The 24,976-nt window shown below is 45.3% G+C and overlaps 1 protein-coding gene across 14 annotated transcripts in view; it reads left to right on the plus strand.

Annotated features, from left to right (window-relative positions):
• The first annotated feature begins 657 nt into the window (after positions 1-657).
• CDK12 (cyclin dependent kinase 12) overlaps positions 658-24,976 on the plus strand; it is a 266,008-nt gene continuing 241,689 nt past the window's right edge. For 8 of the 14 annotated variants that reach the window (XR_004536806.1, XR_004536805.1, XM_033918527.1 and 5 more), the window contains exons 1-2: positions 662-2,102; positions 18,127-18,993. Coding sequence is in view for 12 of the 14 variants with exons in the window: in XM_033918527.1 (XP_033774418.1) it covers positions 1,168-2,102; positions 18,127-18,993 (1,802 nt within the window). In the remaining 2 variants the exon portion in view is untranslated. Of the gene's footprint in view, positions 2,103-18,126; positions 18,994-24,976 lie in introns of all 14 variants that reach the window. The other 6 variants (XM_033918517.1, XM_033918518.1, XM_033918519.1 and 3 more) reach the window with 3 other exon arrangements.

Raw genomic sequence — 24,976 nt, forward strand, 5'->3', positions numbered from 1 at the left:
CCATAATTAGATGAGCATGTGAATGACTCTTTTATGCTGAATGTTTTTCCCATGTGACTGTTGGTGGTCCTGGGAAATGTGCTGGCAGTTTGGTATATTGCAGGGACAAAATGAAAAATACTATTTGATCCAAGAAAGAGTATATGGCTTATTTAAAGACACAAGAAACATCATCTGGGTTTGAATCCTACTTTCAGGAGGATGACCTTTGGCTACTATTAGTGTTAGACATTATACTAGAAGAAGTTCAATTACGTACGTTTCCACTGAAATAGAACTTCTACAATCTATGAGCAAGGGATGAAAAAAGGCATCGTACATCTAAGAACTTTTGCAAGGAAGTAGGTCACTTGAAAGCGCCAGTTGCTGGTGAAGTATTTGATGGTGAGTGTGCATGGAGGGAGATGTAGTCTTCCCGTTGTTTAAAAAGAAAGGCCAGAACTACAAATCCCTGTAGGCATCTTGATAAAACGAAGCCTATGTCACCTTGTGCTAATTAATAAATAAATAAATAAAAATCAATGCCTTCTACTGATGATTCAAAACGAATTACGAAAGAAGAGAGAGAAAAAAAAGAAACATAGTTTTAAGAAGCCGTTAAAATGAGGGGGTGGGGTAATGTCCGGTTTCAGTTATCGCGAGCTTTGAGCAGGTCGCGCGAGATGGCAGTTTCTCGCGGGCCTTTCCCGCCCAAGTCGCGCGAGCAGTGGTGGTGGCGGTGATTCTCGCGCTGCTGGGAGCGCGTGCCCGTGAGAGACAGAGTGAGGGGAAGAGCCCCGTCGATACATACCGGCCCCCCTTAAGCCCCAGTAACCATTAAAAGCAAAGAATCACCCTCCCTTAAGTTTTTTTCGGTACTCTTCAGAGAGGGGCTGGGGAAGCCGTACGGCTCGACCCGGCCTTCCCCTCCCTCAATCCTGGGGAGGGGAGGCACACGCACACCCTCCCTTCTCGTTCCGGTGTATGGATCTGGCTTTTGCCCCGGCCTGAGGCGCACCGCAGGCCCTTTCCCTCAGGGGACGGGATTGGGAGGAGGAGGAGGGGGCCCTTTCAAGGGCTTTTTACTCCGTGTTTGGTTTCTTTAAGTGAGTTTTGTTTTGGGGTAGTTTAAGTATTTCCCCCCTGAGGGGCCTCCCCTCCCCCCCCATTCCCAAGGACAGTAAAGGAATGCCCAACCCGGAGAGGCATGGCAGCAAGAAGGATGGGGGAGGCCCGGCTTCTTCAGTGCAGCAGCAGAGCGGCAGCTGGAACAGCAAGGAGAGACACCGGCTAAGCTCCAAACACAAACGCCATAAGTCGCGGCACCCACGGGGAGAGGCACAGGCCGTTCCTGAACCGCTGCCGCCACCTTCGCTCCCGCTCAGCTCCCTGAAACCGCTCGTTGAGTACGACGATATCAGCTCCGATTCCGATACATTCTCGGACGACGCGGCCCTGCGGCGGGAGCCCGATGAACGCCGAGGCCCTGAGCGCCACAGACACCGCCACCATAAGCGTAAGGGTCCCGACAAGAGCCCGGAGCGGCCGTCGCCGGCCACATCCTCCTCTAAGAAAGTGAGTGAGGAACGCGATGACTATGGAGGGAAGGCTAAGGACGGTCGCACTACCAAATCCTCCCGGGACAAGAGCCGCAAGGATCACGGCGACGCCAAGACTGCACACAAGGAACGCGGCAAGAGCCGTCGTAAGCGGGAGACCACCACCACCAAGAAGTACAAGGCCATTGATAGCCCCAAACGCAAGGGCCGCAGCCCCCGACGCAAACGCGCCCAGAGCCCCCGAGCCGATGGCAGCCCCTCTGAAGTTTCGGCCGGTGCGGACTATGATGCCAGCCCGCCCCGCTCGCACACTTCAAGCAGTTATGGACCTGTCGCCAGCCCTGGCTACCGGGAGCCCCCCTCGTACCAGTGCAGCCCGTATGGAGGAGGGGGACGCCGCCAAAGGTCTGCCAGCCCGTACGGCGGTGGTCGCCGTCGCTCCTCTAGCTATGAGAGGGGAGGCAGTGGCTCGTACAGTGGCCGTTCCCCTAGCCCATATGTGCGCCGGCGATCCAGCAGCCCCTTCCTGCCTAAACGCTCCATCAGCCGTAGCCCCGGCACCAGGTAGGCCTCAATCCTGCTAGAGATTTTTATTTAAATATTCTTGTATCCTAAGTTCCTTCAGTCTTTTCTACTTGATCGTCTGTTTTACCCTGACTGTTTATTTCAATGGTAGGCTGGGATGGATAGTTAGTTATTTGGGCCACTGGAGCTCGATTCGATTTCCTATTCGAGGCCCACCATGTGCTACTTCTTGTCCTAAACACCGTGCATATAGAAGCCGTGGCCACAGCTGGCTCTTTACTCTTATTTTGGGAGCCGGTTTATGTGCACTTTTCTTTCAAGAAGGTGGGAGGCCTAGTATTGAGCTGTTAGTGTATTGAGCTAATGGCACTTTTACTTTGCTAGAGTTTCTGGCTTGCTTCACTGTTCAGGGAAAGGGCGCTGCAGTTCTGTTTGAGAACTTGGTCGTCTTTTTTTGTACTGTAATTAGTCTAATCTAGTGTTTGACGTTTTATAGTAATTGGTATTTTTAAATTGAGACTCCAGCTAGGATTAGACAAAAGCATTCTCATTTTGCAGGGTTATAGATATGTTTCTTTTTTCACTCAACTAAACTTTGAAAAGAAATATTGTCAAACTTAGTGCACATTTGTACCTTGCCTAAAGTGTTTGGCCAAGGCTTGGAAAATTCATTCATTCATCTGTCACAGCAAGAGCTTAGGGAAAAAGATCAGTGGATGAAAGGTAAGACTATATGAAGATATAGTGGTGAATTTAAATCCCAGTAGAGATGCATTCTAGTAATAAAATGGCAATTGTGTAGGAGAGCATTATTACTGGATAATCAATTTCCTTTTAGTGGTATCCTGGTTTATAATGTATTTTACATTTTCTGCTTGTCTATTTCTAATTATTTTCTTTTTAATAGTAACTTTTTTCACATAGGATTTCAATTATCTTTTAGCTTTTGTTAATTCTATAGTATTTCAGAATTTCTTTGTATATCATCTATTCCATTGTTTCTTTCTTAAACTCTTTAAAATAGTATTTTTGCTGGTCTTCCTGATTCTTCTTGCCTTTTCTGGACTACAGCTCAGCCTTGTCCATTGTCCCAACTTGTAAGGCACTGTAGTTAATCAGAACTAGGAATAACTACTTTTCATCTAAAGAGCAGAAGTATTGAACTAGTCCAAAATATCTTTCAAAGACTATTTAGAGTGGGAGGAAAGAGCAATGGACAATAAACCAGAATACTATAGTGAGAAAAAAATGTAGTGCATCTTTATTAGGAGGAGCTGAAAAAAGTGCCTTGTCCTTGTGTTCTTAGAATCATGTAAAATGTGCTTCCAGATGCATGGTATTGATTTGCTCTCTTAGATTCCACCTGCAGCCTAGGCAGTTACAATATAAAACATACATAAATTTATATAAAGGCACAAATGTTAGTAAAATCACAAAAATACACTAACCCCCCAACAATTTTAGGGAGAAGGCAGCTGACTCCTAATAGGGCGGGAGATTCATTTAAACTGTAAACACTTGTGAATGCATCAGTGCTTTCTGTTTTTAAATGCTTTGACCTTATTAAGCTCAGGAGAGTTGCTTATATAGTAAACCCCCGTGAATTCGCGATTCGCGAATCACAGACTCAGTAATTCGTGATATTTTCCGACCGCCACTTCCTGGTACTAAAGTCATCGTTACACCAGTCAGGAGCTGCTTGTGTCAAAGCTCCTGATTGGTGTAGCATAACTTTAGTATCAGGAAGAGGCGGTTGGAAAATATCACAAATGATTTTCAGCACCTGCCTGTGCCCCAGCTGCCCTCTCCTGCCTTCGATCAGCCCCTTAAACCGCATTTGTGGTTTTTCGAAATTTACGGGTGTTCCTGGAACGGGAACCCCCTTGACATTATCTAAAGTTTGTTTTGAAGTCAGGACAGGGTCACAAAAAATTTGTTAAAATGTTAGTGCCACCACTCTACTTAGTTTTCTCGCTGAGGCTTAAACTCTCAAAAAAATATGTTTAAAAACAACTGGCTGCTATCGTAAATTTGCATGTGCCCATCGCTGGTGATAGCGATGGGCACATGTGCAGAATAAACGCAAAAAGAAAAAAAACACAACAGGGGGAGAGATGTCCACTCTCTTTTGCTTCCAACCAACACCCCCTCCACCAGCAGCGGAAGAGATGCACATTCTTTCCTGCCGCAAAGCAACCCCCCCCCAGCGGAAGAGATGTCTACTCTCCCGCCGTCAAGTGAACCCTGCAGCGGGAGAGATGCCCACTGCCAAGCAACCCCCCCAGCAGCAGTAGAGATACCCATTCTCTCCCGCTGCTGCACAACCCCCCCCCCAAATATGTTCCTCAGACGACAGCATCCTTTCCCCCTTATCTTGATTTATACAGCTGACTGGGGGTATACCTACTCCCACTGGCCTGCTGGTCCGCTTCTTCAAAATGGGTCTTACCCTTCCTGGTGCATCCTGAGGCTCTGAATGGCCCAGGTTGTTTAAGGCCCCTCCTATGGGTAGGGGCATTAGGCACCCGGGCCAATCAGAGCGTCAGGCCCCTCTCTGGTGCAACCCAGGATACACTAGGGAGGGGAAGGCCCATTTTGAAGAGGTGGGCCAGCTGGCTGGAGGAAGTAGTAGGCATCCCTCCGGTCAACCATCTAAATCAAGGTAAGGAGGAGAGGGTGCTGCTCATCGGTTACATGAATTTATTCAGGTACTCCAGCATTTGTATTTCATTTGTATGAAATATGTATATTATAAATGCAAAAGAAATATAAACTTTTACTACCTTAAAAAGCATTATGTAAAGTCGCTTTCTGTACTCCTGGCAGAATTCTGCATTAAAAATGTGAAATTCTGTGCACAAAATTAGAAAATTCTGCAAGGTTTTGTCAAAACTTAAACAATATTTTTGCTAATTATCCATATTCAATTTAAAACAGTGTTCTTCAACCACCAGTCCGCAGAAAATTCCTGCCGATCCGCGCAGGGCCGGTGAGATCGACAAGCTGAAATTTCCTGCCGGTTCGCGCAGTGCTGACGTAATGGGGAGCCTCCGACAGTGGCTTTCTCCCCTCCCAGCAGCTCTCGGTACTTGCCAGCGCAGCGATTCACTTCGGCAGCCTTGGGGCTTTTGCTGAGCCACGGCCCGCCTGTGATGGATGCAAATTCCTCTTTCCTCAGAGGTGGCGCGACCCATCAAAGGACCCAAGCTGCTTTAGTGAATCGCTGCGCTGGCAAGTACCGAGAGCTGCTGGGGGGGGGGGGAGAGAAAGCTGCTGCTGGACAAAGGAAAATAAAGGGAGAAGGAAAAAGAAGTAAACAGCTGGCAGGGAGATTAGAGGAGGGGAAGGGGTCAGGGTGGAATGGAGAGATCAGATGAGGGCAAGGGGAGAGACAGGAATGAGAAAGTAGAGAGATTGAAGCTGGGGAGGGGGTCGGTAGAGAGGGACAAAGATGCTAGATATATCATACTACTATTCCTCTTCAGTTCAGCTCTTTTACTTCTTACTCCAATTTTCTATTTAAAAAAAAAAATTCTTCACCTCTTAATTTCCTGCTGATTTATTTCCCCCGCCTGTTACTAAAGTCTCGCTAACCACTCTTATTTCTACTCTTTAACATCTCCTATCCTAATTCTATTATTCTTGGAGATTTCAATATACACTTTAACCTTCCCAATCACCACAATACAGCAGAATTTTTGACCCTAATTTCTGATCTATCTCTAACCCCTGTCTTCTCCATGCCCACCCATTCTGCCGGAAATACCATTGACATGATTTTTAGCCCGACTTCCATTAGTCACCTCTTCAAAACTTTCAATTTCATTCTCTCCCCTGGTCTGATCACGTTCTTATTAATTGCCAATTAAATTCTCTTTCTCAATCATTTTCTTCTCAACAGAATACCTATATCTCTAGAAATACTAATAAAATAACACTTTCAGCCATTCAGAACTCCTTCAAACTAAAATTACAAGGTCTCACTACCCTCCCAATTGAAGAACAATTCTCCCTTTGGGATACCTCAACAAAATCCTTAATGGACCTTCTTGCTCCTCCTCAGGAAAAAAATCTCCAAAATTAGAATCTAAAAAAAAACCCTGGTACAACGACAAACTTATTCTCCTTCACCGACAACTCCGCTCCATCGAACACAAATGGCGCAAAACTCATTCAAATAATTTTCTTATCCTATTTAAGGAAAAAACCACTCATTACAAAACCGCTATCCAACAGACTAAAAAAGAATATTATTCTAAATACATCACCACAACCCGTAACTCCTCTGCTCTTTTCAGTATAGTTCAATCTCTATCTCCCTACTCAAATAAGAAACCTCCACCTCTACTAACACAGCCATCCGCTACAGAACTTGCACTCTTTTTCGATACGAAAATCAAGGATATCAGATCTCATCTTGGACCCCTTGGATCTCTGCCTTACTTCCAAACACCTCCGACGATATTACTCATCTATCATTCAGCACCTGTTCTAACTTTAAACCCCCTTCTCTAGCAAATCTTCTCCAAATCCTACAATCTTTAAACACACCTGATAATCCTACAGAGAGTATTCCTCCTTCTCTTCTTAAAAAATTTTTCTCTTTTTTTTGGACCATTCCTCCTGGAAATGGTATCTAAATGCCTCTCTGACAATCTCGTCCCTAAAGTTTGGAAATCAGCTCTTGTTTTTCCAAAATTAAAAAATCATAACTCAGACCCCACCTTGCCAGCGAACTTCTGTCCAATCGCTAATCTCCCTCTAATATCAAAATTGACAGAGAAAATCATCCATAACCAACTTGCAGAATTTATTGACAAAACTCATGCCCTCCATCCACACCAAACGGGTTTTCGCTCCTCCTACTCCACCGAATTATCATTGCTAGGTCTTATCTCAACTATATATTATTTTCTTGATCACCAGAAATCTGTTCTTATCTCTCTAGATCTGTCCGCAGCATTTGACACCGTTGACCACTCTCTTCTCATCGGCCGACTCAAAGACTGCGGCCTCACAGGATCAGCTCTCTTATGGTTCACCTCATATTTTAACGAACACAGTTTTAAAGTTCACTCAAAAGAGGAAACCTCCCCACCTATAGCACAAACTTATGGTGTTCCACAGGGTTCTATTCTATCCCCCTTAATATTCAACATCTTTATGTCACCTCTCCTTACTCTGGCCCAGTCAATTGTTTTCACAATCTTTGCTTATGCGGACGATATTCAACTACTTTATCCCATTAATACCTCTAATACTTCAGAAATACAAGAAATTAACAATAAACTAGATAAAATAAGTGACTGGCTCCACACAAACAAACTTTCTCTTAATATCAATAAATCACTCGGCCTATTATTTCCAACCAAAAATAATGAGACATTAATAGGAAAGATTTTCATCAAAACTTTCCCCATAAAAATCGAAACAAAAATAAAATTACTGGGAGTAATTATAGATAAAGACCTCACATTCCACGACCAAATCAGCTCTGTGGTAAAAACATGGTTTTACAAGCTTCGCCTTATTCGTTCTCTTACTTCTATTCTTGATACGGATGCAATCACAAGCTTGGTTCATTCCTTAGTTATCTCCCACCTTGACTATTGCAACTCTATATATAACGGAATTCCCCAAAAAGAAATCCAACGTTTACAGTTAATCCAAAACACGGCAATAAAACTCATTTACAAATTAGGGAAATGTGATCACGTCACCCCTCTCTTGAAAGAAGCGCATTGGCTTCCCATCACACATCGCGTTACTTATAAAACCATCATGTTGACCTTTAAAATTAAACTCTCTCACCAACCTTCCTTCCTTGATAAGCTCCTCATTCCACTGCGCCCTTCACGGACGCTTAGATCAGCTGAACAGAACTTACTTTTTATTCCCTCTATAAAGGATTTTTTCTATACTAGGAAATCAAATTTTTCAGTAGTTGCCCCAACACTATGGAATGCCTTACCATCTCAACTCCGACATGAAAAACAAATTGATAAATTTAAGACTAGCTTAAAGACCTTTCTATTAAGATGCTTTCAACTGCTCTTGAATTATTACTCTCTCACTTGACCAACCGCTTTTATGAAGCGATCCCATCCCCAATGTTTTATCCTCTCCCTCCATTTCCTTTCAACTCCTTTTTTTTTTCTCTGTATTCTTTTCTCTTTCTCTTCTAATTATGTAACTTTACCCCCCCGCCCCCTTATCATCACTTCAAGTTTGTCTCGTCCATGTCCTTAATGTACACTTTTATTAAACTCTTCTTTTATAAGTATAATCTTTTATCTCTATTTTAACATTTTATTGTAAACCGGTTAGATACCTGTTGATGGTTGGTATATTAAAAATTAATAAACTTGAAACTTGATCTGGTGTAGAAGAGATAAAAATGAAGAGAGCAGTGAAGCTGGAATGAATCATGTAAAAGGAGAGAGGGGATGCAGGCTGGATGGTAAGGGGAGAGGGGCATAGAAAGAAGACAGATACCATATGGAAGGGGGAGAGGGCATACAGTGAGTGGATGGAAGGGGCAGATGCTGGATTGAAGAGACAGAGAGGGCAGACGCTGGAAGGAAGAGAGTGTAAAGAAGATGAAAGCAGAAACCAGAGACAACAAAAGGTAGAAAAAATAATTTTATTTCTATTTTGTGTTTAGAATATATCAGATTTGAAATATATATCTTGCGAGACCTGGTGTTAGGCATAACTGGGGACTGCAAAGCCCAGGCAGTGCTTATTTAGCTTACAGCTGGCTTAGGGTTCTCTCTCACCAGGGGGCAGTTGCCCTAGTTGCATTCCTTTGACTCTGTTCCTGTCATGTATGACTGCGGTAATCTGTTAGCATGCTATTTCTGTGTAGCATCCTATATAATAAAACCCTAAGCGCGCATGCACATTTAGGGTTTCGTGTTCCCTGCCGCTGTGGTGTGTGATCCGTGGCCATGTTTCATTTTAGAAACCGGCGGCAGGGAACATTCTAGCCATTCCCCTCCTTTCGCCCTCACTCACCATTTGGAAGCCAGGCAAGCTCTCTCCCTGCCCGCGTCCTCGGCAGGGAACACACCTCCCGCCCTCACTTGCCGCTGCCGCCGTTGATCCTCCTCTTCATAGCAGCCTGTCATGCCCTCATTCGCTGCTGCTGCTGATCCTCCTCTTCAGAGCAGCCTGCAATTGTGGCCGGCTTTAAAGAACCTCGAAGGCTGCTCTCCAACCTCAGTGGCATGTTCCCTCTGATGCACGGGATCGCGTCAGAGGGAACGTGCTACCGAATTGGAGAGCGGCTTGCGAGGTTAGCTAAAGCCGGCCACCACAATCGCAGGCTGCTTTGAAGAGGAGCAGGCCAGAAGACGCCGGGATGGAGGGAGGGTAAGAAGCGGATCAATACCGGGGGCCAGGGGGAGAGGGAAAGGGAAAGGGGGCTGCTTTGGGGGGAGGGGTGTGCTGGGGGGAGACAGAAGGGGCCATGGAGAGATAGGGAGCGTGAAAGGGGGCTGATTTGGGGGGGAGGTGCTCTGGGGGGAAGACAGAAGGGGCCATGGAGAGACAGGGAGAGGGAAAGGGGGCTGCTTTGGGGGGGAGGTGTGCTTGGGACAGACAGCTGTGCTCTGGGGGAAGACAGAAGGGGCCATGGAGAGACAGGGAGAGGGAAAGGGGGCTGCTTTGGGGGGGAGGTGTGCTTGGGAGAGACAGAAGAGGGCCATGAAGAGACAGGGAGAGGGAAAGGGGGCTGCTTTGGGGGGGGGAGGTGTGTGCTGGGGGCAGACAGCTTTGCTTGGTGGGGGGGGGTGAAAGACAGAAGGACACAGACAGCGCCAAGGAGAGAGAGATAAAGAAACAGACAGACACATCTATTCTAGCACCCGTAAATGTAACGGGCTTAAAGACTAGTTCTGTAATAATTTAGCTTATTCAGTTTTCTTGATAGTAGAGGGGATATATGTGAAGGGGAGGTGAGACAGGGCTTTGTTGATCCTTGCTCTGTATTATTTGTATTTATAAAATGACAATTGTACAGAATATTGTTTCTTTTAATACTTTAATAAAATACATTCAATATAAAATCATAACTGAGACTTGTGTGGATGGGATCAGATGGTTTGTGGGGACTGAGCTTGCTGAGATGGGGCTGAAACAGAGTTTTTTAATGTCAGTCTTAGTAGTTGCCGGTCCACAAAAGAATTATTTTATTTCCGCCGGTCCATAGGTGTAAAAAGGTTGAAGAACACTGATTTAAAACATTTTAAATAAAACGGTTTTCTTTTACCTTTGTCTGAACGATTTATTTTTTCATCATGCTGGTTCCAGTTTCTAATTCTCCTTCATGCTGCTGTCCTCCATTTGTCTTTTCTCCTCTCCTGTCTATTCCCTCACTATACCTTCCTCTCTTACCCTTTCTCTCTTTCATTTTCAGCTACCTGTCAAATTTCCATCTTCTTTCCCATTCTCCATCTCATTCCTTCCTCAGCCCTCCATTCCCTTTCATCATCATCCATTACCATGTTTTTACTCTGTAATATCTATCCTCTCATCTGTCTCCTTACCATCTTCTCCTCCCCCTCAGGGTTCTACTATTCTCAATCTTCCTTCCCTCCACCCTTATAGCCCAGCATCTGCTCCCTCTTCCTTCCTTCCCCACCCTTATAGCCTGAAATCTCCCTCTTCTCTCTTCCTTCCTGCACTCTCCCCCATGGTCTAGCATTTCTTCCACTCTCTTCCCTCACTCCCATTGCCAGACATCTCTCCATCACTTTATTCTGCTCCTGGATCCAATATTTCCATCCTTCTTCCCCTCCACCTCCTGTGTATCTCTCTCTCCCTCTTATCCACCCCCAAGTCCAATATATCTCTCTGTCCCTCCCTTGCCTCCCTCCCCCTATGCAGCAAGCTCTCCCTTCCACCGCCATATACAATATTTGTTTCTTTTTTGCTGTCTACAATCTCTCTCTCCCCCTGCCTTGTGCCCTGGATCAAACCTCTGTCCCCTCCATGCACCCTCTCTCCTTTCCGTCCTTCCATTATTATGTGCAACATTTCACCCTCTTCCCTCAGCATGCATGTCTCCCTCTCCCTCTGCCAGCATCTTTCCTTCCCCTCCCCCGTGCCAGCATCTTTCCTTCCTTCCTCCCTGTCCCTGTACTCTCTCTAAGTAAGGCTTGCTTCAGTGGGTCATGGCTTTGGCAGTTATTCCCACGTTCTTCCAGCCGCTATCCCATAATCTATTCCTCTGTCGTGAAGAGATTTCTGGGTTAATGGCACAGGAATATATAGGCATAAACTTTTTCAACAGATTGTTTTGAGGTTAAACAACTATCAGCTTATTCATATAAAAGATACCTCAAATAGTCATTTTTCATAAGAACATCTCAAACAAGTATTTTTTAAGACCTCAGTGGTGTTGCTGCGTGTAGTATAGTTCTGATACCCGCAGACTGTGCACACCTCAAATCGTCATTGGTCTTTAAATTTAAAGTGCAACTACCAAATAGATAGATAAATATACAGTGTTCTCCCTAGGGCCTTTTAGCCGGACGCTCCGCCCAGCTAATTTAGATGACCGCCCAGCTGTCATCCGATGGTGAATCCAGCTGCTGCTCAACTTAAAAAAAAAACACAAAAAAAACTCACCGGCTTGGAGATTCTCACTTTAGCCCATAGCAAACTCGTGCTCCGAGGCTCTAAAGTGTGCGTGCCAGCTTCCCTTCTCTTCCCTCCGAAACCGGAAGTTATGTCCGGGGGGGGGGGGGGGAGAGAAGAGAAGGGAAGCCGGCACGCACACTTTACAACCTCGGAGCACGAGTTTGCTACTTAATATCTGATGAGGCCTCGACCATGCTGCCTGAAGATATCCATCTAGAAAGTGCTCATAGAGCCTTGCAAGCGCCACACGCTAACAGGCCGCGCGCGATATAATAGCCTGTTTTCAAAACTTTAAAGTCAAGGAGGCTGTCATGGCTAAAGCTCGGGTGCAATCGCCTCTTCAGTAGAAAAATTATGACTGGCTTGGCGTCGGTCACTTTAAGGCGGAGAGTGGACTTAAAACCAGTCTTGAAGTACTTGCGAAAAACGGCGATTCGCTATTGCTGGCACCACCCATTCGCACTATTATTTAATCTGAAAGGAACTTTGAAAACAGTGCATTTCATGGAGGATGCGATCCAGATTTTTCTGGACATGAACTTTGGGGTCCAGGAATCGTCGGCGGATGGTGGCCTTTGAGATTTCTATCTTTTGAACCACAGTGGCTGGCTTGCACGTCCGGCCTCGGAGCACAGACCATCAGAAGGGGGCCAGCTTGATGGACAGCTTTACAGGACCTTTTTGGCTGTTACTCCTGTTCTGGAACTAACTTCAGGGATTTGCTTCTATTTGCCTGATGCGTGTTTGAGTTGAGATCGTGTGGTGTTTTGTGATTATTGAGTGTAGCGGAGTGGATGGCTGGATGTTAGTTTTTACTTTCATACCGGTAGGTTGTATTTAAAGTTGGTGGGGAGCGGGGATTGGCCACCATGTGGTGGGATATTTCCAGTAAATTGTTGATTGGGAGTGGGTAGGGTGGGGGTGGGGAGCTCAGTATTTTTGTTTTCATTTGGTTCTCAGGGTCTTCAGATATTGAGGAGGGGTTTTGGTGAAGGTCTCTTTTTTTTTTTTTTTTTTAAAGTACAGAGGGGGGAGGGTATTAAAAGAAGTGCTAGATTGGGCAGGGGAGTGAGCTTATGGGGCAAGAAACAGAGGACAGACAGAGATATGGTGGGCATTGGTCTCAAGGGAGAGAAGTTGTTCCAGGGATGGTATGGAGAACTGTTGGGAAGAGAAAGGGAGAAATGGTAGACCTGGGGGAGAGAAGATGGATCTGGGGATGGAAGGGAGGTAGTGATAAATTTTAGACCTGTGTATGGAAGGCAGAGAGATGCAGCATCTCTCTTTTTTCCCTTCATTTCATTGTTCAGCATCAAGGGGGAGGGAAGAAGAAAAACAGAAAAGAGAGGGAGCAAAATGTTGGACCATGGGGATAAGGAAGAGAGATGGACCCATAGGAGGGCAGGAGGGAAGAGAGCTGGGATAAGAAAAGGGAAGGAAAGAAAGGGACAGGGAGTTATAGCCTGACCAGTAGAGAGAGGGAATGGGATTCTGAAAGTGATGAACCATGTGAATAAGGTCAAAAGAGAAATGATGACAAGATGTGTGAGAGAGCAGTGAGTACGTAGTAGAAATGTGGTAATGGGGAGTAGATAGCAGGAAATAAGAGGCTGGGAAAGGAGTGAGATGGGAAATGGGAGAGCTAAGGACAGAGAAGATTGAGAATTGAGAGGTAGCTGAACATTTAAAAAGAAGAAGGGTGAGAAAGAAAGCAAGATTTGAGTGGACAGAGGCAAAAAAGAAAAGAAAAAGTTAAAGCTGAAAGGGAAAATCAATATGTTGGAGACAAGTATAAGGAGGAAATGGAACAAGAGGAGAAAAAATGAACAGCAGCCACTGGAAAGAGAATTAGTTGAAGATAGACAAAAAGCAGAAAGAGAAACTGGGACCAAGATGATGGAAAAACAAAATATCCAGACAAAGTAGAAAAAATTGTTTTATTTTGAATTTATTAACTAGAATATGTTAGCTTTGGGATATGTGCATCACAATTATTTTTGTAGTCAGTGGCGTAGTCATATACAGCTGTTTGGGGGAGGGACTGGAGCCCAAAATTAGTGAATGGGCACCAAAGTTTCTTCCCACCTGAGTGCAATTTACAAATTACATTACATTACATTAGTGATTTTTATTCCGCTTGTACCTTGCGGTTCAAAGCGGATTACATAAGAAGAGAACTGGACATTTCCAGGATGGTACATGACAATAGAGAATACAGTTTGAGGATAGAGACTTAATAACAGAATGATAGTAAAGACTTAATAACATCGGAAGATGTTTTGGACGGCAGTGTTTTGGTTTCTTGGGGGATGGGGTGAGGGAGGTTAGGTAGATTGTATATGCTTTTTGAACAGCAGTGTTTTGATTTCTTTACGGAATGTCAAATACTTGAGCTATTGGGGATTTCCAAGCCCTGCCATCTGAAGACATCTTCCTCCAGTCTGGCAACCCAAAATCTCCAAGCTTTGCAGCCAATGGCAAGCTGCCACTGCTTTCATGCATGCAGGAAAGCCAAGGTGGGGGGGGGAGGGCAGGGAGGAAGGAAGGCAGCAGCTTTGCAATATTGCTGCCAGCTGCAAAAGTTGGGAAGTTGGAGGGGAGGAGGTAGCCATCAGTTGGTGAGGCTTGGGGATCTCTACTAGCTACAGCAGGGAGATGTTCATTTTGAGGGAGCCTAAGCTCAAAGTGGGAGGCCCAAAAAAGCAGTAATGTTTACCCTGACTGAACGATCCTCCACCTGCACCGCTGACAACTGATGCAGCATCAACGCTCTGAAGAGGCTCACCGTAACTGTAATAGAAGTGAATGGGAAAACCAGGAGCAGGCATCCCTGTTCATTAGAGTTGGGATGTGGAAGCCTGTGGCTGCTCCCACTGTCAGCGGTGCACGTGGAGGATCACTCAGTCAGGGTAAGCGTTATTGTTTTTTTGGATTCCTCTCCACAGTGACCCTTTAATGAAGGTTTATTATTAGATACGTACATCTTCTATATTAATGATTAAATTTGGGACCTGCTCAGCCTTTTTTTTTTTTTGCTCATCAGCTAGTGTTAGTGTTTGTGCGGCCCCAGATTTTTTTCGTCCCATGTGGCCCAGGGAAGCCAAAAGGTTGGACACTGCTGCCCTATTCCTTCACCATGAGCAAGGAGAGGTAATTTTCATAGTGTTCCAGGCCATGCACCAACCCTATTTCCCACTCCTACTCCTTCACCGCAAGCAGAGAGGGGAAATTTGCATAACACCAAATTTGAACCACCAACAGAGAGTACTTATCTTAGTTGGTATGCACAATGCGGTTAAGGGTTACATTTTCCGACATAGCTCTATGTTTCACCTGAAGGCTGCTTCAAGGAACTCCCCCTATAAGTAATACAATTTCAATAAATATTAGTAAACTTTTAGCTTATACAAAAATATAGGTATCAATAATAATAAAATGCTAGAGGCGCATACGCTCTTGAAAATTCGTGAGTGGTGGCGCCGTGAGGTGTGCTTCTGTGCCAGTCCTCATGGTGCCTGCGCGTGACTGTGCAGAAGACACCAGCGACTCCTCCCTCCCGCTCCTCTTCAAAGCGGCCTGCTGAGGTTCGCCAGCCGCTGTAGCGAACCTCGCAAGCCGCTCTCCACCTCCGTGCAGAAGAAGGAGTCGCCGTGTCACCTCCCTCCCTCACTCGCCGCTGCTGCCACTGATCCTCCTCTTCAGAGCAGCCTGCGATCGTGGCTGGCTTTAAAGAACCTTGCAGGCCGCTCTCCAGCTTCAGTAGCACGCTCCCTCTGACGCACGGGATTGCGTCAGAGGGAACGTGCTACCGAGTTGGAGATCAGCCTGCGAGGTTCGCTAAAGCTGGCCACCACAATCGCAGGCTGCTTTGGTGAAGAGGAGCAGGCCAGAAGACGCCTGGATGTTGGGAGGATAAGAAGGGAATCAATACCGGGAGCCAGGAGGAAAGGGAAAGGGGGCTGCTTTGGGGGGAGGGGTGTGCTGGGGGAGACAGAAGGGGGCCATGGATAGGGACAGGGAAAGGGGGCTGCTTTGGGGGAGGGGTGTGCTGGGCGGAGACAGAAGGGGCCATGGAGAGATAGGGAGAGGGACAGGGGGCTGCTTTGGGGGGAGGTGTGCTGGGGACAGACAGCTTTGCTTGGTGTGGGGGGGGGGGGGTGAAAGACAGAAGGACACAGACAGCTCCAAGGAGAGAGAGATAAAGAAACAGACAGACAGACACATCTATTCTAGCACCCGTAAATGTAACGGGCTTAAAGACTAGTATACTATTATTTGTTTAATACCGCTAAACTTTTTACCTTATTTTGTGCCGGCACAACGTGTCCCGTGTTATCAGGCTTAAAGCAGGAACATGGTGGCGGCGTTTTTCTTTTTGTATCCCACTCAAACAGACGTACTGACATCAGGTTTCACGTACCCAATCACCGTTTGGGTTAATGGCAGACAGCATGTGGGTCTTGCTGCCGATATTGCGACCTGATGAAGCTGACATTCACTGAAGGAGATTCTTTGTGGGAAAAGGGAATTCCATGCAACTGTGCAATTCTGTGGAAATTCTACTTTGTGCAGTTGCACAGAATTCCTCTAGGGGTATTTCTGCTGAGAGCAAACCTTTTCAGCAAGGGAGCACAATACCTGAGCACTGCTAGTTGTGAATGATATTAATTATCAAAATTTATTGTACTAAAATACAGTAAAAGTCTAAAAATCCAATATTAGACATCTGGACCACCTGAGAAATCTGGATTCTCCAACTCAAACCATTTCCTATAAACATGGGTCTCTCTCTTTCTCTTTATCTCTCTCTCTCTGTGTGGCTTCCTACCCCCCTCCCCCCCCAAGTCAATGTCTGTCTCCTTCCCTTCCACTTACCCTCTTTTTCATGCTGACCTCAGAGAAGCTGTAAAGAGGCTGACACAGAATCATGTTCCTGCGCACATTGCCATTAGATTTGAGAGTCACACTCATTATGACGTAGACTTCTGCGTCTAGGGAATGGGACCAGCAAACCTGGCAGCAATTAGCACATAAACATGGTCCTGTGCCAGTGTCTATACAGCTGCATGTAGGAAGCCAAAGTCTGCATGAAAAAGAGGAAAAGTGGACAGCAAGGAAAGAGGGAGGCAGACACTGGGGTTTGGGGAAGCCACTGAGAGAGAGACGCTGACTCTCGGGAGGAAGTCACTGAGAGAGAGAGAGAGATGCTGACTATCGGGAGGAAGCCACCGAGAGAGATGCTGACTCTCGGGAGGAAGCCACCGAGAGAGATGCTGACTCTCGGGAGGAAGCCACCGAGAGAGATGCTGACTCTCGGGAGGAAGCCACCGAGAGAGATGCTGACTCTCGGGAGGAAGCCACCGAGAGAGATGCTGACTCTTGGGAGGAAGCCACCGAGAGAGATGCTGACTCTTGGGAGGAAGCCACCGAGAGAGATGCTGACTCTCGGGAGGAAGCCACCGAGAGAGATGCTGACTCTCGGGAGGAAGCCACCAAAAGAGATGCTGACTCTCAGGAGGAAACCACTGAGAGAGAGACGCTGACTCTCGGGAGGAAGCCACCGAGAGAGAGAGAGAGACACTGACTCTTGGGAGAAAGCCACCCAGAGAGATAGAGAGAGAGAGACTGACTCTCGGGAAAAAGCCACTGAGAGAGAGACGCTGACTCTCGGGAGAAAGCCACCGAAAGAGAGAGAGAGAGAAAGCCACCGAGAGAGAGAGAGAGACGCTGATTCTCGGGAGGAAGCCATAGAGAGAGAGAGAGAGAGACGCTGACTCTCGGGAGAAAGCCACCGAGAGAGAGAGAGACGCTGACTCTCGGGAGGAAGCCACAGAGAGAGAGAGAGAGACGCCGATTCTCGGAAGGAAGGCACAGAAAGAGAGAGACGCTGGCTAGGGGGGGGGGGGAGCCAAAGAGAGAGAGAGAGACGCTGGCTCAGGGGTTTGGGGGGGGAGGAAGCCACAGAGTGAGAGAGGAAGACAGATAGATACTGCCTGGGGGAGGAAGAGGCAGAGTGAATTTTAGAACTGCTGCCTGAGAATCTGGAAAATTCAGACTGGCCTCATCCCGAGCAGTCTGGATTTTTGGACTTGTAGTGTAGCCGGTTTTCTTGTGCTTAACTTGCAGATCAGTTTATCACTGTTCAATAATTCTACATTTTGTAGACATGCTAATCTTCATTTTGCTGCATTTTTTTCTCCTAGTTAATGCTGTAATCTCTAGGCCGTGATCTCTGCTTAACCTTATAGGTGGATAGGATATTGAAAGTATTGTATGTTCAGTGAAATAAAATGTTCATGTAAAAAACGAATACATGTATGACTGATTAAATTTTATATTCTGTTTTCTATGTCAATATTTGTTAAGAATCTAATATTTCTGCTTTATTGTGTTTTTCCTTTTCTGATCTCATTCATAGGAAATCAGCAAAGTCCCGCAGTAGGAGTCCTATGTATTCAAGAAAAACATCATCATCCTCATCCTCCCACAGCAAGAAAAAACGTTCTGGGTCCCGCAGTCGGCATTCCAGTATATCACCTGTTAGACTCCCATTAAACTCCAGCCTCGGGGCTGAACTCAGCAGGAAGAAGAAGGAGCGTGCTGCAGCTGCTGCCGCTGGAAAAACAGATGGGAAAGAATCTAAAGGCTCACCTCTTGTTCTGCTTAGAAAAGAGGGCAACTCCAGTGACATTAAAGTTTCAGGGACAGAACCCAAAAAAATAACCAAAATAATAAAAGCTGAAAAATCATCATCAGATACTGAATTGGCACATATAAATATGAACACAGAAACAAAACCAGCTGTGGAGTCTGTCAAGGCAGGAGAGAACTGTGAGAAGATCATCACTGTGTCTAAAGACTCTCAGCCTGTGGCAGGGAAGGAGGAGCCTATCGCACCAAAGGAAGCAGTAACAGAAAAAGAGGAGAAACCCCCCCCATTACCTCCAGTTACATCACCGCTTCCCCCTCTCCCAACTTCATCACCTCCACCACGGACTCCTCCATTACCCCCTCTTCCCCCATCCTCTATTACCCCTTACCAGCCACCCCCTTTACCACCACCCCCAATCTTGACATTCATGCCTCTACCTACCACAGTTGCTGCGTCCTTGACATCTTTCCACTCAAAGACTTCTGTGTTTTCTCAGGCAAACTCTCAGCCAGCAGTCCAGCTGGCAGTGAAGTCACAGGGATCTGTATCACTTGCTATTCCACATCTAAAGACTTCAACTCTTCCTCCCTTGCCACTCCCACCTCTGTTGCCAGGAGAGGATGATCCGGATAGGTAAGGCAATTTATTGTAAAGTTCTATTCCAGCATGAAACTGTAAGTATAAGAATTGCTTTTTGAGCCCTCTTAGTCACTATGGGCTGGATTCTGTAACCAGTGCCTATGTCTGTGGCCATCTAAAAAGCGACTGTCAATCGTGTGTCAATCACATGACAGCGCCAGTTACAGAATTGCACCTAAATTCAGCTAAGATAGGCATCTGAAATGTAGGTCTGGAAAATTGTGGCCTATATTTCAGCTGACTGTCTATGCTCCCATGTGATCCTAAAGTCTGGCCGCAGCAGCCATTAACAGATTGCGGCAGGGGAAGTTATCCCTAGCTTCGGAGAGTCCTGCTGGCTCAGTTGATCGTGGGTGGGGGTGGGGTGGGGAGAGGATACCCCTGCTGCAATCAGCTGAGTGGCTGTGTCAGGAGGGATGCACACTCCTGCCTTCTGGAAATCCCAAACCCCCCTATCTGTGATGGGTAGGAGGAATGCCCACTCCCTCCTGCCTACAGGCCCGCTGAACCCATGACCCTCTCAAACCGCAGATGCCTCCGACACCCCCCCACTCGGTACCTTTGGCTGTAAGGACGGCTGAAGGGATGCTTACATCCTCCTACACTTTCCCTCTTCACATTAGCGGGCCTTCCCGGTGCACCCAGGTGCAAGAGGAGCCTTAGACACCTGGGCCAATCGGAGTTTTAGGCCTCCTCCCCAGTGCATTCTGGGATGCATTGGGAGTGGTCTAAGACTCCGATTGGCCAGGTGTCAGGCTTATTGGTGTTTTGGGTGTTGGGTTTTGGGAGGGAGTTGGGGGTGGTGCAGGAATTTGTGCGGGTCATGGGTTTTGGGGGGTGGGCTGCAGGTAGGAGGGAGTAAGCATCCCTCCTGCCTATCGTGGTTGGGCATGTGTGCTTTGGGGTTTCCTGCAAGAGTGAGTGGGCATCCTTTCTGCTGCGAGACTTCGAAGAGGGTTCGGGTTTTCCGGCAGGAGGGAGTGGGCATCCCTCTGTCGATGTCGGGGGGTCCCCTGCTGCAGCCGCTCAGCTGATCATGGCAGGGGTATTCCTCTTTGGGTTTGGGGGAGCACTGCCTGCTCAGCTGATCGGAGATAACTTTCCCTGCCATGATCAACTTATGGCTGCTGTGGCCTGATTTTAGGATCCCGCGACAGCATAGATAGGTGGCTAAAATGTAGACCAGGGTTTTCCGGGCCTATATTTCAGCCACCTGTCTTGTCGTGAATCGTGGCTTGGTAGCTGCTTTAGCTCGCCTAACCCCACTTCTGGTGTTGGCCACGCCTGCTTTGACGTTCTGTGGCCTAAAGCGGCTATCTAGCCACCTTTTATTTAGGTGTTGGTAGGCCCTTCAACACTGATGTTTTGCTGTTTCTGATGGCGTTTTTCAATTAATTTAGGCTTTAGCAGGGTGCCTACTGATGCCTGTTTAGGTGCTGATTATAGAATTTCCCTGTATATGTATAGAGTATGGCTTTCTTAGAGGAGTGACCAGCTAGAGGAATTTGTAACCAGACCAGGAAATATCTAGCATGTTCTAAGAACAAGCAGGACTACAAGTGAATAACTTCACCCTTGAGCTGTCTGGGTTGAGCAGGAGCTATCACATGACTACTGTGCACCCATAGTTATTGATTATGCAGAGAACATTGGAGGGTAGAGAATGACACGGTGACAAAATTCATCACCGTTCCCGTCCTCGCAGATAACCGCGGGAAATAATCCCATGTCATTTTCTAGTGTCTATTTCAACCTCAGTACTTCTACACCAGCATTCTTCAAAGCAAAGCTTGTGGGTCAGTGGTTGTGCCCAATTATTCTCTGATTCTTCCCTCTCTCCAAAAAGAATGACATGAAGATGGTTTCCAGCGGTTATCCGCGGGGACGGGAACGGTGATGAATTTTGTCACCGTGTCATTCTCTATTGGAGGGTATCAACTAATCAGATTATGGATTTCTGTTGCATTCTTTGAGTACATGTGTAACTTTTGTTAAGGAAATAGCACTGTTTCTATGTAGTTTTGAACCTAGTCCTTGGGGGAGGACACAGCCAATCAAATTTTCAGATACCCATAATGAATATGCACTAAACTGAATGCACTGTTTTCATTATATGTATATTCATTGTGGATATCTTGAAAACCAGACTAGCTTGGTGTGTCCTGAGGACCAACTTGAGAACCCCTTGATATAAGACAATGACCATGAAACTTTAACATTTTGATTCTCTTACAACAGGATTATTAAACGCAGGTTACATATTTGTAAGTTCCGTATAATCAACTAATAGGAAACATGTATTTTTTGGTAAAGGTTTATTTTGTACTGACTAGAACAAATAGTGGAAAACAAAAATCATACTTAGCATATAAATATAAATAAATTCTATATACCTTTGTATAAATGTGCTCAAAAGTGTTGTTGGAAGAGACCACAATTTGGAGCTCTGCCCCACAGGTATTTGTCTCAATTACTCCTCAATCATTGCACACATGGAGGTATTGATGCCTCTGTATAGTCATTGGTGAGGCTGCACTTGGAGTATTGTGTTCAGTTTTGGAGGCCGTATCTGGTGAAGGATATAAAAAGACTTGAAGCGGTCCAGAGGAAGGTGATGAAAATGGTAAGGAGTTTGAACCAAAAGAAGTATAAGAAAAGACTGGAAGACCTAAATATGTATACTCTGTAGGAGAGGAGACAGGGGAGATACAGATGTTTAAATACTTGAAAGGTATTAATATAGAACCAAATCTATTCCAGAGAAGAGAAAATGGTAAATCTAGAGGGCATAATTTGAGGTTGCAGGGAGGAAGACTCGGTAGCAATGTTAGGAAATTCTTTTTCATGGAGAAGGGTGGTAGATGCCTGGAATGTCCTCCCAAGGGAATTGGTGGAGAGGAAAACAGTGATGGAATTCAAAAAAGCATGTGATAAATATAGAGGATCTCTAATTAGAAAGCGAAGGATGTAAATTAAAGAACTAAGGCCGGTACTGGACAGACTTGCATGGTTGTGTTCCATATGTGGTGATTTGGTGTAGGATGAGCTGGGGAGGGCATCGGTGGGAACCCCACTAACTTGGAACATAAGGATGTTACTGTCCAGATTTTGTGGTAGATATCCAGCAAACAGGATGGTTGGATAGGCTGGAGTAAGCTTGGACGGCAACTGAAATGTCAAAGAAGAGACAAGTTCATTTAACCATGTATTTGTAATGAGTATAACTAATGAGCTGACTGAATGGACCATTCAGGTCTTTATTTGCTGTCATTTACTGTGTTAACATTTCAGTGCCCAAAAACGAAAAACTAATTCTTATGTTAACAAAAAAGTAAAATGGTGCACTTATCTCATGTAACACCTTCTTGGGTCCTGATGCGTTTCACCAAGTTGCCTCAAAAGACCTGTACTTTAAATCCTTTCAATATGCGTGTGGTCTCATCTCAAAAACTTACAAACATTCCAATGACCCAAGAAGTTGTTACATGAGATAAGTGCACCATATTACTTTTTTGTTAATTTAATATTTAGGTTTTCATTTTTGGGCACTGAAATGTGTGGAATGATTTAGAAGTAAGCTAAGTTACTCAGCATTTCATATTCTGCTAATTTCACTGGTTTTCCGCATTATATCTGCTTGATTTCTCTTTTCCTCCCTGTTTCTTACTAAAAAAAATATAAAAAAGTACAAAAAAATAAATCCTTCTCTTTCTTCTGTTAAATCTTGTTTCCTCTTCCTGCAGTTTTGTTTAAAATACTGTGTTTTAGGTGGTATAGAGCCTATATTTCTGGTGCCTGTGGCTCAGGGTGACTAAAGTAGGGAAAATCCTGTTATAAATCCTGTGTTTTAGGGTAGCACTGTTAGAACCTGCAGTTTTGTTTAAAATACTGTGTTTTAGGTGGTATAGAGCCTATATTTCTGGTGCCTGTGGCTCAGGGTGACTAAAGTAGGGAAAATCCTGTTATAAATCCTGTGTTTTAGGGTAGCACTGATAGAACCTGCATTTTTGTTTAAAAATACTGTGTTTTAGGTGGTATAGAGCCTATATTTCTGCCTTACTAGTAGTCTTACTTATAGGGACCACTATTCATATATAGACCCATATAATCAGGACTATTCAAATCAAGTCACATCACAACCAATGAAGATGACCTTTATTCTATGCAATCACTGTGGTGCTTTAATTCCAAGACATACTATTTGGAGGCTTAAGGCTTGCCCCATCTGTCTTCAACTTGCCAGTATTAAGGAGTTGCTCTGCAAACTTAAACAGGAATTGAATACAATTAAAGCAGCTTCCATCACTCCACAAAATCATACCAACTTGCCACCTCTACCTCAAAGAATAAAACAGCCCAGGAATAAATGGGTCACAGTAGGCTCAGGAAGACTGCGACATGTAACACAGAAACATCCACCTTCACTAATATTACCTCTACAGAATTCCTTCGCTCCACTAGTGCACTGCGATACTCAGGAAAACAGAAGGGAGGTGGGACTGGAACCAATGAAGGTAACTCAAGAGAACAAGCGCACCCTAAGTACAAATAAAAAAGCCAAAAACAGAAAACTATTACTGTTGGGGGATTCCATCATCAGAGGCATTAACCTTGGAACACGGCGAGGAGACCAAAATAGTGAAATGTCTTCCAGGATCCTCAGCTACCAGGAGTTCCAGGCAAATACTGACTATAATTAAGGAAGAAACTAAGGATTTTAACACTGATGTTGTTATCCATCTGGGAACAAATGACCTGGCCAACAACTCCACACTTGCAGCACAGAAAGCTTTTCGGGAGCTTGGTGAGGGCATGAAACCTTTTGTAAAGACTTTAGCTTTTTCTGAAATACTGCCTGCATATGGAAAAGGAGAGCAAAGAGTGAAAAACACAGAGGACTTTAATAGATGGCTCAGAGCCTGGTGTCATCAAGAAGGCTTCAGGTACATAGGAGGATGGGGAAATACATGGAAGGACAAGAAGCTATATTGCACTGATGGGCTACATATTACTACAGCAGGAAAAAGAAACCTTGCAGAGAAATTTAGACAATATTTTTCTAGGCATTTAAACTAGAAGGTGGGGGTGGTGTATGTACGAAGGACAATTATAGAGACCACCCCCAGCAAAAGAAAAGATGTGATAGTAGTAAAGGCTGCAACATAAGCAATATCAGCAACTCATTTCTTAGTATGGCAACGGAAAGTGAAACGACACAAAAATCCATACGAAAAAGGAGATTATCTGGAAAGTGATGACCACAAATGCTCGCAGTCTAAGCAACAAAGTTCATGATCTGCAAGCCCTGATATTAGAGGCAGATCTAGATATTGTTGCTATCACAGAGACATGGTTCAGTGAATCACATGGATGGGATGCAAACATACCGGGATATAATCTTTTTAGGAAGGACAGAGATGGTCATAAAGGTGGAGGAGTAGCTCTCTATGTAAAGATCAATATCCAAGCGACCGAAATGCAAGGGACCTGGGGAGAGGAAGAAGCAATATGGATTGCTCTGAAAAGAGAAGATGGAACTTCTATCTACGTGGGTGTAGTCTACAGACCTCCGACTCAATCGCAGCAAATTGATAAGGATCTGATTGTGGATATCCAAAAGTTTGGAAGGAAAGAGGAGGTTCTGCTGTTGGGAGATTTCAACCTGCAGGATGCAGACTGGAATTGCTAGGCTAAAAGATGCTGGGAACCAATATGTGGAAAGTGATGTGGAGAAAGCGAATGTGCTAAACAAATACTTCTGTTCTGTGTTCACAGAAGAAAATCCTAGAGAAGGACCGAGATTGTCTAGCAAAGTTACACGGGAAAATGGAGTAGATTCTGCGCCGTTCACGGAGGAGGGTGTTTATGAGCAACTTGAAAAACTGAAGGTGGACAAAGCGATGGGACCAGACGGGATCCATCCCAGGATACTAAGGGAGCTCAGAGAGGTTCTGGCGAGTCCTATTAAAGACTTGTT

This window comes from Geotrypetes seraphini, chromosome 13 (genome assembly GCF_902459505.1).
Source record: "Geotrypetes seraphini chromosome 13, aGeoSer1.1, whole genome shotgun sequence".
NCBI classification, from domain to species: Eukaryota; Metazoa; Chordata; class Amphibia; order Gymnophiona; family Dermophiidae; genus Geotrypetes; species Geotrypetes seraphini.